Raw genomic sequence first — 14,831 nt, forward strand, 5'->3', positions numbered from 1 at the left:
CTGATACACACAGTATTTCAGAACCACATTTAAAATTGTCATTAATAAAATTATATGACTGCTGTGTGACTTACAGAATTTACTGTAACACTGTAATTAACAAATTATAATATCCTAAAGAATTAAATGGGACAGTCATTTTCCTTGACAAAAAGGTCTGCAGGAAATGCATGTGGTTAATGAATGTGTTTTTACTACCAATGCATTGAACAGTATTAAAAAGCAATCAACAAAAGATGGTAAGTATTAGCTTTCATGTACTCTACTTACCAGGCTTTTATGTAAATTGAAAATGAGTTCAGTGAAATTTTTGTTTGAAAGCTACTCAAATGAGTCTGTATACCATTTTATGAACTAAAAAAAAAATTTCTTTGTGTAAAATTTTACATGCAGACCATTTCTAAGAATCAAATCAACTTTGACAAAGGAGAAAGGTGTTGTTCCAAAGCATTATGAGAGAACAAACAGATATTATTATATACTTCAGTCAAGCTTCATTTACATGATAATGCAGACAGTGTCACGTTTTAGAAAACTTATTTACCAAGAATATACAGGTTCACTCTAAAAGCCTCCAAATAAGATTAGCATACAAAAACAACATACATGCCTCTGAATATAACTTTAAGACATCTTTCAAATTTCTAATCTGTATTTCTCTCATGAAAGTAGAATAAAGAGATATAAAGTTATACGACTTTATTTTGGGAAAAATACTAACAAAAGGCTAACATTGTTTCTCCCAGACTATTTTCTAATCTACTATGCAATTACCATCCTCTTTTTTTTTTGAGACAGTGTCTCACTATGTCATCCTCAGTAGAATGCTGTGGCATCATAGCTCACAGCAACCTCAAACTCTTGGGCTTAAGCAATTCTCTTGCCTCAGCCTCCTAAGTAGCTGGGACTACAGGTGCCTGCCACAACACCTGGCTATTTTTGTTGTAGTTGTTTAGCTATTGTTTAGCTGGCCCAGGCTGGGTTCAAACCCCTCATCTTCGGTGCATGTGGCTGGCACTGTAACCACTGTGCTACAGGTGTCAACCTATCCTTACTGTCTTTATATACTATTTTCATTATTCTAAAATATTTCTTTTCATATTTAATATCTTTGCAGTTGGATATGGCTTACAATAAATAGGTTTATGCTTTCTAGTTATATAAAGTAAGTATTCTATAAACAATAGAAAGCATGTAAAATGCAATGAAATGCAACATATCTGATTTTTAAATTAATTATTTATTTATTTTTTGAAATAGAGTCTTACTCTGTCACCCTGGGAAGAGGGCTGTGGTGTCATAGCTCACAGCAACACCAAACTCTTGGGCTCTAGTGATTCACCTGCCTTACCTCCCAGAGTGCTGAGATTACAGGCCTGAGTCACGCACCTGACCTTTCTCATTTTTTTTTAAACATCAAAATATTATCTGTAACTTAATTCAATGGTAACTCTCTGCTTCTTCAACATCCTTGTTAGTTTCAATCCTTGCTACAATTTCACATTCAATTTACTCATATTGAGTTGTTCCATGTTATAAAACTTGACACTTAAAAAACATTCTAACAGCATTTCTGAAAGCTTTACTAGCAACATTTTAAAGTCTTTAATCATTAGAAGCTTCTTCTATAAACTATTTCTCTAAGGCTTCCTAATGTTTGACAAATGAAATAATTCCAGTCTAAGTACGTGAAAAGTTGAATCATCAACATCTAATGTTCTGAAAATCGAGTACAGTGCTGGTGTAAAGGATCGATTCCTGTTTGAAATTACATCTGTAAAAATACAGACTATTCTATGCAAAATCAAATCTATAAATTGAATAAATGAGCTAATTTCTGGAAAGCAGAGGAGTAGTACAAATATTCCCAGGCCATAATCCACACTCCCCTTGTTTTTTCAAGGGAGATCGATTTTAAGCAATAGAAGAATTCTGGTATTTTCAGATAATACGGTATATAAAATATAAGTCTAAAACTATAAATACAGACCTACTGAGGAAAACAAAACAACCCCCTCTAGAATCAAAGGCTGGCCCCCTGTTACTTAAAGAAGGTAAGTAACAAGTAAACAGAAGAATCCTAGAGAACTGTTACGTACAGTCCATCAACAGCAGTCCTGTCGGAGAGCTTCAGCATTATCATAAGGATGATCAATCCATTCTACTTAAAGCTAGGACACCTTTATTCACAACAGAGAGACCAGAATTCAGTAAATTTCATCAACTAGAAACCGTGAAGTAGAATATTCAGAAACAAGTTCCTTACAGTATTGAAACAATTACTCTGGAGCGATGTATAGGCTCATTGATTTTTTACTTTTTGGTTTTCAAATGCCATAGAACCGAAGATCCTGGGGGGCCCACGTGTGCTATCAAGAGAGACTTCCAGGTCACGAAATATACGTGCTAGTTCCACCTATCAAGTCTATGGTCTTTGGTGCTGTCCTCCCTCCACCAGCCACGTTAGTGAAAGCTCTCTTCAGAGGGGCCACAGCAGAACCCTAACAGCGGGGCTCCGATGCAGCTTGGGACCAGCACCCAGGGCACCAAAGCTTCAGTAGAAACCAATTTTTCACATTGTTCTTGCTTTTTAGTATCAGCTGGTCCTCTCCCTCTGTTTCTCCCTCTCCCTTCAGCCTCTGAAGGTTATAGGAACAGTCTGAAAAACAGCTGCTTTAAAGCCCCTCTTCAAGGCCATCTCTCCTTAGCTACAAGCTAGCCCTCTGGCTCCTGGCTCGGCCCTTCTCTCCCTCTCCCACTGCATTCTTCCTCCTCAGCCCCTCCCCCTGAGCACCCCGACACCCCCAGGCTACTGCAAAGCCTCCTCCCAGTCGGGTTCCACAACACACAGGCCCTGTGTACACAGTTAACTCCAACCCAGCCGTCCTGCAGAGCCTGCAAACCTCCACCCTTCCTGGGAGAACTGTTCCTCTCCTTTTCTCCGGAGGCCATGATGCCATCTCACATCTCCACACTGTTACTCTCAGATGATTTCTCCTTTATTCTGTACTTTGTACAAAACTGACTCCTTTTCTTTGAAATTCGTGCAGTTTTCAAAACCGTATAACCTTAGACTCCTCTTTGAGGATAATCCCTTTCAAGTGGTTCGGATAGCACATCGTCCTGTCTGCTGAGACTTTGTTCTTCCAAGTACTCCTACTTTCCCCTGTATTTTAAACCTCTTCCTCAACACACAAACGCTACACAGAAAACCGACTTCTGCTGCTTTCCCGTAACTACTTGAGTACCTCCTTCTCTTCACGTGGAAACTAATGAGCCACATCTCTGCTACTTCACCGGGACATCAAACCCACTGGCCTCCACAGTTGCCACTCCCTGAAGTCACACTGCCAGAGTCACTACCCACCACCAAACACAACACAAACACTTCATCTCAGGTAAAACCCTGAACAAATAACACTCATGGGCTTCAAGGACCCCCTCCTTCTGGCTCCTCCTCCTACCTGTGACTTCCCCAGTGAGCAGCGTTCTCCCGTTAGTCATCCCCAGGGAGTCTGTCTCCTCTGCTGCACACACACACACCCTGTGCAGCCTCAGACACAGATAAGGCTAAGTTAAACTCTCACCTCTGTTCTCCATCTTAACACCTTGACCTTGCTCTACCACAGAACATACCAGCATCTCGCAGTTAAATATTCCAAACCTAACTCCAGAACACACCTTTCCATCAGAGTTGCTCCTCAGCTGGGACCACTATCTCTTTCTTTCTTTTTTTTTTTTTCACCTATCTCTTTCAATTTTTCTAACCTGAGAGTTTTTCTCTTACACCCTGAATTCAGTGGCTCCCCAAGTTATGTAAATTCCACTACTTAAATACTTTTCATATACATATATTCAACCCCTTACCACCTCTAGTGTCATTTCAGGCCCCAGTTACTTTTCCAAACTTTGACAATAGCCTCAAACTCTCTGCTTTTCCAAACTTTGACAATAGCCTCAAACTCTCTGCTACCTGCTTCATTTTCTTCCCCATCACCAACATGCCTACCAAAGCTTTTGTCTAAACGTCCCAGTCCAATGGGGCCTTATTCCCTTGTTTAAAATCCTTCAGTGGCACACTATTGCCTACAGGATAAAGTCCAAGATCCTTGGCATGACATAAAACTGCTGTCCCCAACCCCTGGTCCACTGATGTGTGGCCTTTTAGCAGGAGGTGAGCAGAGAGTAAGGAGTGAGCAAGGGAAGCCTCATCTGTTTGCACAGCTGCTGCCCCTGGCTCACATCACCACCTGAGCTCCGCCTCCTGTCACATCAGCTGCCCATTAGATTCTCATAGAAACATGAACCCTACTGTGAACTGTGCGTGAGAGGGATCTAGGCAGCATGCTCCTTATGGGAATCTAATGTCTGATGATCTGAGGTGGAGATGTAATGTGCTTGAATCATCCTGAAACCATCCTTCCATCTCTCCAAACCCCCATCCTTCCAAAAATGGTCTGCCATAAGACTGGTCCCTACTGCCAAGAAGGCTGGGGACTGCTGCCACAAAAGGCCTTCTGGGAGGCAGCCTCTGCCAGCCGCCAAGCCTCCTTCTGAGCTCCCGCCTCATATTCTCGCATCTGTCAATGATGGCTTCTCACCTGTCATCTTGCATGTGCTTCTTTCCTTTGCCTGGAAGGTCCTCCCCTTCCCCTGGAAGGTCCTCCCCTTCCCCATGAAACCTAACAAACACCTGCTCACACTGACACTCAACCACAGCAGACTTCCTCACTGAACCTTCTCGGACACCCCAGGGACTCCTTCCTTTCTGCTCCTGTGCACGTCTCCACAGTGATATTTGTCACATTGGTATTTGCTACTATTCTTTCTCTTTCATTAGATTGTGAGCTCCCTGAGGGAAGCATTCTGTTTTATTTTTTTGTTCAGTTGTGTATTACCAGCACCTAATATACTGCCCAGCATATATCAGAGTTAAAAAGCACTCACCAAGTGAAACTTCACCATTCATTCTTACTTTCAAGACTTCACATTTAAGACTGAACACCACAGTAGGCCGGGTGCGGGGGCTCACGCCTAAAATCCTTGTACTCTGGGAAGCTGAGGTGGGTGGACTGCTTGGGCTCAGGAATTCAAGATCAGGCTGAGCAAGAGACCCCATCTCTACTAAAAACAGAGAAAACAGCCAGGCGTTGTGGCAGGTGCCTGTAGTCCTAGTTACTTGGGAGGCTGAGACAAGAGGATTGCCTGAGCCCAACAGTTGGAGGTTGCTGTGAGCTATAAGGCCACAGTACTCTACCCAGGGCAAATGAATGAGACTCTGTCTCAAAAAAGAAAAATAAAGAGAAAACCTTGGGCTTACTATCTGATTAAGGTAGGGTGAAGGGAAAGTTAATCCATTCTGATTGGCAAAAGAATACCCAAGTTTCTGCCTGGTGAATGACCATATTTATTCTTTGATTTAAATTTATTGAATACAGCTCTAGCAACAGTTAAGGAGGCAGCATTTTGTTACCAAAGTTAAAAAACCAGCAGAGCCATAAAGTAAATATGACACAAGTTACCAGGCTGGCCTTGAATAAAAATGTATTTTGTTAGAACTCATGGGAAAAGTAAAAATTTTAAAAGTTTAGACTTAGTCTAAGTATTATTAAAATCTAATACTAACAACTGAGCCTAATTTAAGCAAATTTCCCAAGAAGGAAAAAAAAAAAAAAAAGAACCAGTTTTATAAAATATATAAAAACAGAACCACATATAAAAATTACACTTAAGTAGGCACAGTTACCAATACAAATTAATAATTTTTTATTGTAAATTTGGGGGAACTAAATACTTTAAAAAATTTATGTTGAAAGAATAATAATTTGTACATAACTCCTCAAAACAGTGGAATTGCTGTACAGCCATTATAACTCTATAACTAATCACAGAGTTCAGAGACGTGAACAGTTTAAATGGTTGAAAAACTAAAAAAAGAATAATTTTTAAAAGGCAGCATTTGATGAATAAGAAGAGCTTAAAACGGCTTTTCCCGATGTTCCTTGCCAAAAATATCAGTACTACCTAACTAGGTCCTTTAATTTCTGTTTTCTTTCTCATACCAGGTATTGCAATGGTCTCACTGCAGCCCCCATTGTACAGCCCAATCTTTTCCAACCCCCCCCCCCCAACAGCACTAACTGAAGCCATCTACAGCAGCCAATCTTTTTGCTACAAGGGGCAAATTTCATGGAAGACAGTTTTTCCACAGACTGCAGTAGCTTTGGTGAGGAGCAGGTGAGAGGGATAGTTTCAGGATGATTCAAGTGCATTATTACATTTCCCCCTTGGATCATCAGGCATTAGATTCTCACGGGGAGCGCACAGCCTCGATGCCTCACATTCGCAGATTACAGTATGGTTCGTGCTCCTGTGAGAATCTGATGCTGCCACTGGTGTGACAGGAGGCGGAGCTCGGAAGGTGAGCCTGAAAACACAGCCTCCACTCCTCCCGCTGTGTGGCACGGTTCCTAACAGGACATGGGCCAGCACCAGGCTTCAGCCCAGGGATTAGGGACCACAGATTCACAGCATTAACAAAAAGATCTCTCTGGATCACGCTGATTTATAAAAACTTCTTCCTCTTAGGATTAAGATGGGAAAGAGGAGGAAAAAAAAAATCTCTTTTGGTACCCTATAATTTTAATGTTCCACTCAGCATCACAGCATTAATCTGTACTTTTTGTCATTTCTAACTATGAGATTCCCACATTATTTGGCAACATGTAGAAAATGAACTACATTTAACATGGAATGCAAAAATTGAACTTAGCAATCTGTACATGATACTTGCATGCTGTTAACTGTTCAAGAACTCAACGGGAGAACTGTAAAATCACATATATACTACAGAAAGCCAGTAATTACTATTAATCTAAACCAGTTAAAATTTTATATTACCCAAACTAGTTTTTAAAAAGGGGTATGTTTATTAAGACAGCTGTATTATAAGAAGGCACTCACCATCCCCAGCAGGAAGGCCCCTCTCCTTTTTCTCATCACATTTGTTGCATTCACTGAAGTAAAGCAGCAGGAACATATCCAAGAGTACCCAAATCAAGGAGGTGGCCAGGACCACCTTGCAGTAAGCAAATTTTCTCATGGCACTTTAAGTCAAATGCAAAATTTTAAAATATATACATATAAATATACAAAGATCATGAAAATTATTCCAGTCCAGTTTCATCAGAAATCACGTTCATACCCTATAGAGGAAAAAAAAAAAAAGAAAAAAAGATTAACTTAAACTTTTAGAACCTAGACAGTGAATTGTAAGATTAATGTTAGCCATATAAAATAATCTTAAATTACTAATATCATGAATAATAAGAAATTTTACTATGAAGAGTAAGTCTGAAAATCAGACTTGGAAATATCTTGTAAAATATATACAAAGTTTTAATGTCAAGACTATACATCTCCTAGTCTATACAAAGCATAAGAGAAAAGAACATACAAATAACACCTACAAATCAATATAAAACAATCCAATAGGAAAACGGGTAAAGGATGTAAACAGGCAATTTGCAGAAAAGAAGCCTAAATAACTAACAAATATGTAGACGAATGTGCAATTTCCTATAATTAGGAAATGCAAATTAAAACAACAGTGAGCTACTATTTCACGCCCATCAAACACATGGGTCTTAACTACCTTTCTATTCAATTGCTATATTAAATACTAAGGCAAAAACTAAGCAATTAATTGCCACAGGCTGTTAAGCAACCAGTGATTCCCCATCCACTTCAACTATCCACATTCAGGTCCCAAGCCCAGGAATTATCCTAAGTCCTCCTTGTAGCTGTTTTGATATATACATCACTTTTTAAAGATCAGGGTTTGGCTGTCAGGATGAGGGATAATTTGGGATTTCAACTACTGTCCTCCTGCAAAGGAATGAGATCATGGGAGGCTTATTGTTCATCTCTATCACTTCAGAGCAAACCTCAGAAAATGTTTTCCAAATAGAGGAAAGAAAAAAATGGCAGGGCACAAGAGAAACCACTTTAACCTGTCTCCCCATTTGTCAAATGCATCTTGCATTCTGGGTAACTACTTTAGGCTGGAGGATGCAGTTCAGTTAAATGTATTAGAAGGAGTAAGTTAGAGTAAATTATTTGAGATTTATTTAAAATACTAGAAATGTTATCAGGGACAAATCTGGTGGAGGATAAATAACATGTAAGAAATTTAGTATTTTTAAAATCTGTTTATGTTAAAGAAAAAATAAAGGTGGTCCTGTCTTAAAAAAAAAAGTGAAGATAAAGTACCATGTATGTTGCCACAACTGCCTGCTACTACCATCCAATAGATAAGGTGCAAAAGGATAGAAAAATGTTTCTGCAAATATGGCAGTTTATTTTCTAAATTCTACTTTCTAGACAGCCGTTAAAAAATTGTTAATTTGCGTTAAGCATTGTAGGTAGAAATGCTAATTTTCATATGTGATAACCAACATTACTTCAAGCTTGTTTATGGAAAAATAGTGCACTGTATTATTTCTACATAATTGTTAATTATATAAATGTAATTGCATAAATGTAATTGTTTCTAATGAAACAATTTCTACCTTTATGTCCATCGTTATTATAAAATTATTCCTTTATTCTTCGCTTATTAATCATCGTCTATGTGTCTTTCACTGTCCTTAAATAAGGACACAAAGAAACCAAAGCCCAGCTCCGAAAGCTCAGTGGGAGAACAAACCAGCAGGTGGGGGACAGGGACAGTAGGTTTGCAGAAAACTGTTTCACAGCAAATTCTGGACCTTTAAGAGACTACAGGGTATCAAAACCCTAAAATCATATATCAAAAATATCTTCAGGCTTCATTATTTGAGCCTAGAAATTTACAGACGCCAATTTTATGATACTTTAGACACAACGTTTTTTGTAATAGAAAACATTAATATAGCACAAAACCAGATTTTGAAATTGTATTTTGAAATTTTTTCTGAAAGTAAAGGGGGAGTAGTTTCTTCATAAAAATAGTTATAGTACGAAATTATTAATCTATTATGAAAGGTCCTGCTCTACTCATAAATCTTTTTCAATCTCATAATAGCCATTTATAACTAATAAGAACATGGTCTCCTGCAGCTCAACAGCTAGGGTACCAGTCACAAACACCAAAGCTGGTGGGTTTGAATCCAGCCTGGGCCTGCCAAACAACAATGACAACTATAACCAAAAAATAGCAAGGCGTTGTGGCAGGTGCTTGTAGTCCCAGCTACTAGGGAGGCTGAGGCAAGAGAATTGCTTAAGCCCAAGAGTTGGAAGTTGCTGTGAGCTGTGATGTCATGGCAATCTACCAAGGGTGACATAGTGAGACTCTGTCACACAAAAAAAAAAAAAGAAAGAAAGAAAAAACATGGTCTCCTCTTTCAAAAAGACTAGTCAGGGGCTAGGAAAGTAATTTTACATTAGACCTGGTTCAGGTCTAGTAAGAACCTAGTAAGGTTCAGGAAGCAAAAGAAGTCTACAGACAGAACATCCACATACCCAGAGACTATTAGCATTGACTTCCCAAGGAGAAGGCTGACATCCCCATCTGGGAACCTTCACCACAGCAAAAGCACTGTGTGTCACAACAGACATTACTGGTGACATCAGTGTGCCAGTAAGTCCTAACTTTCGTGCTAGCAGCCAAGCCCTGTTCTCTACAAGAGACTCACACAAAAATAGTCCATTGTTATGGAGAAAGGAGACTTTTCCAAATGGTCTTGGAACAATTAGATACCCACATACAATAAACAAAAATCTTGACCCATACTTTTGCACCACATACAAAAATTAACTAAAAATCTAAATGAGGTTTAGAACAAAACACTGGATAAAATTTTGGAGACCTTGCATTAGACAAAGATTCCTTAGAGCAAAAAAGCACACATCATTAAAAAAAAATAGATAAACTGGACTTAATTACAAGTCCAATTAATTACTTAATTACAAGCCCAAGTAATTACAAAGTACTCTCCTCTGCAAAAGATACCATGAAGAAAACAAAAAGCAAGTCACAAATGGGGTGAAAATATTTATAAATCACACATCTGATAAATGACTTGTATCCAGAATATGTTAGCAAACTCTCAAAGCACAGTAAGAAAACAAACCACCTAATAAAATGGGCAAAACTGTCACTTCACCAAAAAGGCAAATAATGGCAAATGAGCACATGGAAAGTCCAACATCATTAGCTATCAGGGAACTATAAATTAAAACCACAATGGAAACAGTACTATGAACTGATAATGAATAAAAGAAAAAGAAATACGAAGTGCTGACAAGGAATCAGAGCAACTGGAGCTCTGATACGTCACCAGTGAGAATGCAAAATGGCCCAGCTCTCTGCAAAACAGTTGACAATTTCTTCCCATACATATCTGCAATTCTATTCTTAGCTATTCACTCAGAAGAAAGGAGAAATGTCTACACAAAAACCCGTGTGCAAGTCTTTACAGTAGTTTCCTCATTATCATCAAAACCTGGAAACAATCCAAACGATCTCCATCCAAATGGATAAACTGTGATACATCTGTACAGTGAAACACTACCAACAATCCAGCAATAACAAACAACAAACTCTATTTTTCTTTTTTCTCCCTCTTTTTTTTTTTTTTGAGACAGAACCTCACTCTGTCACCTGGGGTAGCGTGCAGTGGCATCATCATAGCTCACTGTAACCTCAAACATCTGGGCTTAAGCAATTCTCTTGCCTCTGCTCTGAGTGTGCGGCACTACTCCAAGCTAATTTTTATATTTTTTGTAGAAATGGCCTAATTCTTGCTCAGGTTGATCTTCAACCCTTGGCTTCACGCAAGCCTCCCACCTTCAGCTCCCAGAGTGCTGAGATTACAGGAATGAGCCACCACACCCATCAATAAACTCTTAATATATGCAGTAACACAGAAAAATTCCAAAGGCATTATGCAAAGTGAAAGAAATTAGACACGAAAGGCTGCATATACTGTGCGATTCCATTTATATGACATTTGGGTAAAGGCAAAACTCCAGGGACAGAAATTAGGCAAGTGGTTGCCAAGGGCTGGGAATGGAGTAGGTTCTACCCGTAAAGGGCAGAAGGGAATGTGTGAAGATGAACACGTCCCGTCTTCCCAGTGCAGGTGATCACTCAACTACATTCATTCATCCAAACTTGTAAGACTGCACCGAAAGGATAAATTTTACTGTCTGTAAATTCGATCTCAATTAACTTTAAATATGGGGAGGGAGATATTTCAAAGAATGACAATTTTAGAAGGAGAAAAACTGCTGTATGTTTTCTCAAAAGACACATATCACAATTCATTCTGGAAGTCACCAGAAGTTCACTTTGTCCCAATCACAGTAAATTAAAATCTTCCATTTGAAGTGTATTTAACTATTTTAAAAGTTATAAAATCAGAATTAATGTCAAAATATAGCAATCAATTAAAGGGGCTATCTCACCTATAAAGGGATTACATATTTGTAAACTCACAAGTTGAAAACATCTTACATTGAAAATACATTTAATATACTTAACCTACCAAACATCAAAATTAGCCTAGTCTTAACTGTACTCAGAACGTTTACACTCACTTAACTGGACAAAATCACATAACATGAAGCCTTTTTTGTAACAAAATGTCAAGTGCCTTACTTAATTTACTGAATACCAGGCATTACTGTAAAACTGTGCCAGTTTTGCACCATTGTAAAGTAGAAAAATCAAAAGTCAAACCACTGTAAGTCAAAGATTATCTGTTTCTCAGTAAACTTCTGATCCTATTCTTAATGTCACATATGCTAAGGTCTTCCTGAATACTGATAGCCTTTTTAGGGCTAACTGATTATGTTCTCCTCTCCTCATACTTCTAACCAAGATTCTCCAGAAATCTGAAGGCTAAAAAAAGAACCTTAGCTCAACGGAAACTTCAAGAGAAAATTCTCTTGGAGCCAAAGCTTCAGGCCCCTCTCTCCAGAGAACACAGTACCCTCTCGGGCCCCTAGACCTAGGACCACTACTTTCGCATCACACTGGCCAGGCAGAGGTATGAGATATGAAGCTTTTTAACAGATCTATTCATGTAATTTGTAGCTGAAATTTCTGCCAGAAAAACCAAAAGTCTTAATAAGATGACAGATCTAACTTTGCCAAAAAGGCTTCCTTAAGGAAGACATGATTTGAGGGAAAAATAAGCATTTCAGGCAGTGACTAGCAAGGTTCTATCAGGATGGAGCCTAACATTCAAAAGCTAAATTGTAAAGAAAATTGTAGAATACACTGAAGGGAAAAAAAGGGATGTGATGTGAAAAGAAGCCAGAGACGAATAAACGTAGGAAGATTTAAGGAACTCAATTCTGGTTTGTACAACTGGACGCAGAGTGATTCCAGTCATGAAAACAGGATCTGTAAAAGAGGACCAACTGCTGGCGGGGAGCAGAAGCAAGATGGGGAAAACGTGAAGTCTGATTTTACCTTCTTTTTCTTTTTTTAAATTTTATTAAGTCAAATACATGTAAATCATGAATACATTCATGCATATGTGGGGTACAATGTGCTGATTTTTTTTTATACAATTTGACGTGGTTACATCAAACCAGTCATCATAGCTTTCACCTCAATTTACTTGATTATTGTGCCAAAACATCTATGTTCTACACTTCACAGATTTGACTTGTACCCTTGTCATATGCTCCGTAAGTGTGGTCCTGCCTTTCCTCCTCCCTCTGTCAAACCTCCCCCCTCCCTTCCTTTCCCACTCCAGAAGTCTGATTTTAGATATGTTCAGTAAGAGGCGCCTTTGATACTTTCAAAGAGAGACGCTAACCACGCCTGCTGGATACACAAGATTGGGGCTCAAAGGCAGGGTCTGAGGTAAAGACACACAGACAGAAGACTCTGACTCATGTAACTCTGTAGGGGCAGAAAGACTTTAAAAAATCAGTACACAACATAGTTTGTGTGCAGCTTAATTTCCCTTCTAGAGTATGGACTGGACTTAGTGGCTTGCTTCCAACCAAGAGAACGCGGCAGAAGTGATGGTGCGCGCCTTCCAAACCAGGTCACAAACACTCTACGGCCTCCTTCTAGCTGTCTATCAGATCACACACCCTGGAGACAGCCAGCGCCATCATCCCCACAGAGAGGCCCACTGGTGCGAAACTGAAGCCTCCTGCCAACACATACTACCTTGTGGGGCGTGGCAGTGAGCCCCCCTGAAAGCAGTCACAGGAAAGCTTTCAGAGGACAAAGCTTCAGCTGATGTCTGGATTGCGATATCATGAGCCGTTGCCACCCTGGCAAGCTGCTCCTCCATTTCTGACCCAAAGAAATAGGAGATACTCAATGTTTACTGTTTAAAGCCATTAAACTTTCAGGTGATTCATTACTCAGCAATAGAGAACTTCAACAGCAAACTAGGGCTAGAAAGGAAAATCTTTAACCTATAGGAAACGTAGTATTTCATGATGGAACTTCAGGTTCATGTCAGTATCATTATAAACAAGACATGCTATGCTGTGTGTCTTCACTTCAACCTCATACTGTACTGGAAGTCTAAGCAAGAAGAGAGGAAATGGAATTAAGCATTAGAAAAAAGAGACAAAACCACCATGTTCAGATAGCTTGATTTCTTCACAGACATTCTAAAAGAATCAACAGATAAACCATTAGAGCTAATTAGTTTGTGTTTGTTTCATCAAAGTTGCTGAATACAAGATGAATGAACACACAGCATCAATTGTGCCATGTGGCAGTAATAACTAGTCAGAATATATAACAGAAAACAAATCCTATTCAATACAGCTATGCAAACCCAAAGGTATAATACTTATAAATAACTGGAACACATACGTGTAAGAGGTAAAGAAAACCACGGCACCTTCATGAAGGAATCCACAAAAACACCTGACTACTGAATAGACATAACATCTTCAGGGGAAAACGTGTATCAGTTTCTTCCCAAAAATTAATCGATAAATTCAACATAATTCTAATCAAAATCCAAAGGCTTTGGGGGACTGGATTTATTATAAAGCAGACGCATCTAACATCATGTAGTACCCAGAAATAAATCCATACAAGTGTGAAAAACAGGAAAGCTGCTACTCTACGATAAATCAGAGAAGAAAACTGGTGCAGGGACAAGTGGCTTTCCATATGGTTAAGAAATAAATTTAGATATTACCTTAGAGCAATAAAAAAGTAAATCTGTGAAATGATAACTGAAGCCAAAGTTGTCGAGACCAAGTAGCAGCCATTCTGGCCCACTACCTGCTGCTAATGTTAAGTGTGGCTCCAGCTCCTCAACCTTCAAATTCATAGTTCCCACTTCCTAAGAAGCGTGTGGGCCAACACTTCTGCCACTGCTTCTGAGTTTTCAAATGATTACTGACGAAAACTTAGCGTTGAGAAAGCTCATTCACTTTTTCCTGTTAAGTTGTAAAGATCTCTATGTATCGTGTCAGTTACTAATGCATCTATTATGAGTATCTTTCCCGGTTTATATCTTTATCTTCTTAATAAGACGTATCTTTTATGATTCACATTTCTACATCTCAAGAAATTCTTCCCTGCATTGAGATGATGAAAAGTAAGGTTTTGATGTCTAAAAATTTTTAAGTTTTGCTTTTCCCATTTAAGTAAAGATTCAGTATCATTTTCTCCCATGTGGATATCCAATTATCCCAAAACTATTTATAGCAAGTTCACGCTCTCCCTAACGGTGTCCAATGCCAATTTTGTCATAAAGCAAAATCTGAGTTTCTGTATCTCTTCTGTTGAGCTCTCTTCCTAAACCATATTTCTGTCTTAATTATTATAGCTTTCTACTAATTCTTTGGTTTTT

General features: G+C 38.8%; 1 protein-coding gene across 1 annotated transcript in view; it reads right to left on the reverse strand.

Moving 5' to 3' along the window:
• GALNT1 (polypeptide N-acetylgalactosaminyltransferase 1) overlaps positions 1–14,831 on the reverse strand; it is a 78,241-nt gene that overhangs the window by 55,361 nt on the left and 8,049 nt on the right. Inside the window, 1 exon segment of the mRNA XM_023510167.1 lies at positions 6,964–7,205. Within this exon segment, the coding sequence (XP_023365935.1) occupies positions 6,964–7,102 (139 nt within the window). The 5' untranslated portion in view covers positions 7,103–7,205.

Source organism: Otolemur garnettii, unplaced genomic scaffold (assembly GCF_000181295.1).
Source record: "Otolemur garnettii isolate 467f Iridium unplaced genomic scaffold, OtoGar3 scaffold00012, whole genome shotgun sequence".
Lineage (NCBI taxonomy): Eukaryota > Metazoa > Chordata > Mammalia > Primates > Galagidae > Otolemur > Otolemur garnettii.